At 38.1% G+C, this 6,289-nt stretch overlaps 1 protein-coding gene across 3 annotated transcripts in view; it reads right to left on the bottom strand.

Moving 5' to 3' along the window:
* Positions 1-6,234, bottom strand: part of pparg (peroxisome proliferator-activated receptor gamma) — a 31,557-nt gene extending 25,323 nt beyond the window's left edge. Inside the window, exon 1 of one of the 3 annotated variants that reach the window (XM_016575652.1) lies at positions 5,933-6,234. Coding sequence is in view for 1 of the 3 variants with exons in the window: in XM_016575636.1 (XP_016431122.1) it covers positions 5,845-5,890 (46 nt within the window). In the remaining 2 variants the exon portion in view is untranslated. The other 2 variants (XM_016575645.1, XM_016575636.1) reach the window with 2 other exon arrangements.
* Between the last annotated feature and the right edge of the window lie 55 nt (positions 6,235-6,289).

The raw sequence follows: 6,289 nt of genomic DNA, 5'->3' as shown, positions 1-6,289 counted from the left end.
AGACAGGGTTTTATGTTTACGCGGCGCGATGCAATGCAACGCGTAAAAAGTAGGGATGGGTATCGTTAAGGTTTTAACAGTATTACTACTGTTACCGATATTGCTTATCGTTTAACGGTTTTAACGGTATTCTTATAGGTACTTATGTAAATATATATATATATATATATATATATATATACGGAAAATTCCTTTACATTAATACAGTGCACTGCGTGCCCTATTTTTTTACATTGTATCAACATTCTTCTAAATATCTCTCTCTTTTTGTGTTCAGCAGAAAAAGAAAGTCATACAGATTTGAAGCAACATGAGGATGAATAAATTGAATAAATGATGGCAGATTTTTTCATTTTTGGGTGAACTGTCCCTTTAAAGCAACGAATCAGCATTCCCTAACTCTGTTTATTGACTTGTTTATTTTGATTTACAAGAAGGACTGCTGCGAAACACTGGTCTCCAATTTCATTATGAAATCTTTTCACTATTTCAACACTTTGGTTGATAGCCTTCCAGACCATTTCGACAAGTTTCAGTACACAGTTACAAAAGGAACATAAACTCTGCACCTAAACCAAGACATGTTAAAAAAGAAAAAAAAAAATTGCATCCGACAACAGCATGCAATAAAACTATAGCTCACCCTCACGACCCGAGAGCTTTTCCTAAGGTAAGATCCTGGACGATTCGGGTCGATAAAGCACACTGAACTTTTGACTTAAGCGAATGGGCAAGTGAGTGGCTATTTCTGTGGTTATATTAAATTGAACAGGAACTGAAGAATTTTTTTGGGCTGGTTTTGACACTTCACGGCCTCAGCAAAAGTGCAGACAGCTAAGTATCATGTGGTCCTGCTATGAGGTGTAAGGCTAGCCAGATGACTTCCTGTTGCTTCATTCTCACTCAAAACTCTGCTGGTTCCACTTCTCTTCACAGAAGAGCGTCGGATACGAGAGGCACTTCTAATAAACTGACAAAGAGAGGCAAAAGTTAAATTAGGCTGTTCACGTGTCGTCTGAAACTTTCAGCTGTCTTAATAAAGAGATCCGTCAAGATAACTGATAAACGTGGACTGATTAAAGTAATTCATTCATTTTTACTGTCCTTGACATGAGTGAGTTTGTAGGTGAGACAGGTGAAAACAACCAAAATACACTTTTATGTGAATATGAACAACATACACAAGATGAACTACGACCCATTTCAGTAACTATGATTCATCTGGAGGTTCATCTCGAAACGGGACATTTGAGTAAGGGACAAACAATCTGTTCTGATGCTAAAGCCAAACGTTCACAAGGGACTTAAGCAAAAACGAAGCTGAGTTGTGAAGCTTCTGAAGCATTTTGACTTGCACAACATCTAAGGACATGAACTTTCTCCCAATTGCTTTTAATAGGAATGAGTTAATGGTGGACGGCTCTCCTGGGGGTTCTGCGGAGCTTCCTAAACGGATAAGGAAGGAACATGCTCTCTGTCAAGGCCTTCATAACGCGCTCCGGCTACAGATCCCATGAAATGAGAGGAAGGGTCTTCCCTGTTCCTCCATGTGGACAGGAAAGGGGGGAGAGGTTTAGTTTTGGTCACATCATGACTAAAAACATGCTACTGTGAAGGATCTTTGGGAAGCGACTCGGAGCTCGTTCCCAAAAATGTTTAGTGTCTTGCTGACATCGAGCCTTCAGCATGAATTACAATCTTTGATACGACCACGTCTCTGAAATCCTGGGGCCTTCTGGACTTCACCCTAAGTGCTCCGTTTCATATCGTACGCTTGTTTATGGACACTGTAATATTGCATCATGGTTGTAATTAAACGCCATAAGAGCAGGAGATAAGAATGCACATTCACATTCATAACACACGAGCGGAACGGATTTCTGCGTGAAGCGTTCACAAAACCACAAAACCAAAATTCACTTCAGGCCAAAAATGCAAAGTACAAATGATTTACACAGAAATCCATTCCGCTTTCATTTGATAGATGCAATTATAAAAGTAGTTTTGTAGTTTTGCACACCGTCTATAAAAATATGTCTCAGCTGGTTTAAGTAGTTCAGGCTAAGGAAGGAGAATCATTCAAAATGACAAAGACTTAACGTTCAAATGTATTTCTGAATGACAATGTTCTGAAATATTAATGTCATTTTCCATACTTTTGAAATGTCAGTATTCAAATCTTGTTTGTTACGTGCATACTTTATAGGTTGGATTAAAAAATGATACTTAAATGATAAAAAAAGCAGGTGATACTTTATTTTGACAGTCCACTTGTGCAATCTACTAACTGTAAGTAACTATGCAAGTGCATGTTAACTTATTCTATTAAGCCTAACCCTAACCTAACAGTCAGCTAATGAGAGCTAGCTCACATGTAGAGGCAAAGTTACTTATGTCTAAAGTGGACTGTCGAATTAAAATGTAACCAAAAAGCATTGATAAATTAGCACCAGTAAACTGACACAAATCAACACTAAAGCGCACACACACACATGCACACCGTAAACAGCCCAAGGATGCATATGCCTCCACGCATGCAATGGTGCCATAACTGGTTCTTGGAACTGAAGTTCCAGCCCACTGAAATGCAAAGCGAAGGAGGCGTCTTTGGATAAGGTGTGGCTTATGGCCTCTAATGAAGTCAATGCTTCTGTATAATCCTGCAATCTGTGTGCGAACACGTGCAAGATAATGCACTAAAGCATATCTGGGCCATTTCAAAAGAGACGCAATCCATCATCTTTACGCTGAAACCAAACAGCCACTCCTGTAAATGCACACACAAACACACACACATACACACACACACACACATACATACACACACAGTAATGGTTTTTATACTGTACAGACCGTATATTCTATTGCCCTTTACCAACCCTACCCCTAAACCTACCCGTTACAGGAAACTTTGTGCTATTTTACTTTCTCAAAAACATTCATTCTGTATGATTTATAAGCTTGTTTCCTCATGAGGACCTCAAAAATGTCCCCACAAGGTCAAAATTTACTGGTATTACTATACTTGTGGGGACATTTGGTCCCCATAACGTGATGAATACCAGGTGCACACACACACACATGCACACACACACACACACACACTGTACTCAGCTTATACTGAAAAAGCTGTACCGTGAAAACTGTGTTTACTGAGTGTTCAGGTCTCAGTAGTTTTCAGTGCATCAGAACTAAATGAGCAAAGAGCCAGAATCTGTCAGTAGCATGTGCAGCACAAAGTGACAAGCATTTTAGCATTAAAAATCAGTGTAAACAGGGTTTCTGCTGCGATTTCCACACCTTACATTTATGACAACAGGGTAAAGTCCACCTCGGTGCACGCCAATTATATAACAGGTCAGACTGTCTCATCTCAAACGGCTTCACTGTACATTCCCCGAGCTTTTCAACATGCTAAAATCTGAAAACTCATTGAAAATCTGGGATTCAAACGCTAATTCAACCAAAGAAAAAAATGGTAACACTTTATTTTGATGGTCTACTAACTCTCATCGAAGTATTAGTAGACTGCTTTCTTAATATCTGCTAACTCTTTATTGTGATGGTCTCCCAACAGACATTCTACTGACTATAAGTGACTTTGCAAGTGCATGCCAACTTATTCTAACCCTAACCCTACCAGTCTAGTAATACTCTACTAATACTCTGAGAGTTGTGCGCAACAGAATGTGTTAAAGGGACCATCAAAATAAAGTGAAACCAAATTAAATATAATATATAAAAAAATATTTTCGATTTCTAGGCGACTAATCAAATTCTCTTGCTTTCACTAAAGCGCAAGATGTTGTTTTTAAATCATGCTCATCAAAGAGACAAAATATTGAATTTATGTTCACATTTAAAATCACAATACTGATGATACAGTTTGTAATGGAACATTCGTGTTAAAACAAAGTGCATTTTCACTATAGTCTCAGACTTTTGGACCCCACTGTACAACACACACAAACACAACGACGACGTAAACAGCACACTGTATATAAGACAAATGTGCATGTGCACATCACAATAAAACACACAACAATTACGGGCAGAACTCTGAGTCCAAGTGAAACATTTTCAATTTCTGTTTTCAGTTTCTGTTTTTTATTTTCCTTTTTTTTTTTTCTTGCCCTCCCACTTTTACGATTACTTACTATGCAAAAGCACAGTCTGAACCGAATGACAAAGCTGACCTCAGATTTACGGGTAAAGCAGAATTAGATATTTCGTGACCACTCTTTCATATTAATTTCGCAATTTGTGTAACGCATCAGAAATGTCATAAGGTTCTTTGATTTCCCTAAATAACAGCAGGCCAGACTTTGTGCGTTAGTCGCTATTTGTGACTGTCACAAGAATCTGACTTCAGTTCTTGAATTAAAGGGTGCTTACATCGGCAAAGATATTTTGTTCTTTTTTATAGATACGCTACTGAAGTTCATGAATTAGAACATGATGAAACTTACGCTAGTAGATGTCAGCCTTCATTCAGTTCTAGTAGATAATGTTTTAGTGAAAATTCATACTGTGCTCTCAACAATCAAATCAACAAACAAACAAACAAATGTCAGAAATTATGATGATGTTTCTGTCTTTAGGACACTGAAACATTCATACAGTAATTACAGTAAATTACTTCATCTGACTCAAATGATTGTGACATACACGCTATAGTTTGAAGAGTATGTTAGCTGGGCAACCTGATCAGTTTCAACATATTTTTACAGTGTTTTTACAATACAAAATCTTGTTCTAAAGCAGAGAATAGTGCTTCATAAAAACCCAGTGATCACACGCGGCAGTGGATAGGAAACAACACTAAGGTTTCATATATTTACCATCTCCATAATGATGCTTTACATCGATTTTAGACATCTAATAAGTAGTAAATGTTATTTGAGAGTATTTTTGTAAAGTTGACACATAGAACTTTTACTCAGTTAAAACATGCAAAGTAATAGGCTCTATTAAGCCAGAATTTTCACTACAAACACTACAGACGAAACACGGCTTAATCTCTACAGTCTAAATCTCAGATTAAATATAGTTTGTGTTGTGATTGCTGAAAAATCAATTCTCTGTTTATAATAAAGTTGAAAGTAAAAAAAATAAAAAAATTGAACTAAGCAGCATATAGTGGGCTATTTGGACAGATTTGGACATTTATTAAGAGATATAACTGAACATCACATCAAGTATCATCAGTTCTTCAATTCTGAAGTTCTTTATCAGAGCTCATTTCACTTTACTGTGAGATTTGGTGATTTTGGGATGTTTTTTAGTGTTCACACAGGTGTGCAATCAGAGGAACCACAGATGTAGAGGAACACACACAAACACAAAACAAACAAACAAACAATATATTAAACAATATATTAATGTTTTAGCATTTTAACCCTAAAAAACGTTTTACTATTGTTTTTTAATACGCCGAAATCAATGGCATTCAAACAGTGTAGCCAAAATGTCCAAATACTTTTGGAGGCCTCTATATTGATCAAAATGTACTGTAAATTGTTCACTATAACAGTCAAACGCTTTCCACTAAATAAACCCAGACAGAAACATCCCTGGTAATGCTGATGATTTCTGCTGTAGTCTGATATGTAATGTGAAGATCTTACAGCGATGTTACGGTGTCTCAATTCATAAATCGCAGCCATGAAGAACAGGACATTTTCCTGAACGTCCCTGACTGTTGAAATCTATTCGAATCTGTAAAACTACACTCGCCTGTCACTCAACAGTGTATTCACAGATTCTCAGAATTCATCTCAAAAAGCCTACTTTATGCACTTTATTCATATAAAGTAATATTATAAGATCGTGGTTCACACTTACCCGAAGTATATGATGGCTTTTTAATCGTGAAACGGCTGTGCAGCATGTATGTAAATTAGCAGACTCAGAGTAAACGAACAGTATTCACCTGCTGCTCACTAGAGGTGGTCTGTGAGTGCACTGACCTGCAGGGGTCTCTTGAAGGTGTTCAGTGACGCTAAAGATATGTCCTCCTGGTGTCAGCACCAAACTCTGCTGCTGCTGTGTGAGAGTTGCTGTCCGGTGTGCCGCGCGCGAGAGCTCCACGGCAGGCTGCGTGCAACAGGTTCGGCTCGGGCTGAGTTACAGTGCAGGAGTCAGGGCTTGAGAGCTATGAAGCGCAGAGATGCGCGGGGCAAGTAGAATACAACTAGTGACGGTGTCTCAAACCTAGCGAGCTGCCTACCTAGACGGCATTGATTTTGGGGGATTATATGCGCTTTCCTCTCTCTCTCTCTCTCGCACA

This window comes from Sinocyclocheilus rhinocerous, unplaced genomic scaffold, assembly GCF_001515625.1.
Source record: "Sinocyclocheilus rhinocerous isolate Xijiao unplaced genomic scaffold, SAMN03320098_v1.1 scaffold1574, whole genome shotgun sequence".
NCBI classification, from domain to species: Eukaryota; Metazoa; Chordata; class Actinopteri; order Cypriniformes; family Cyprinidae; genus Sinocyclocheilus; species Sinocyclocheilus rhinocerous.
The sequence above is the reverse complement of the archived record's forward strand: the minus strand, read 5'-3'. Positions and strand labels throughout refer to the sequence as shown.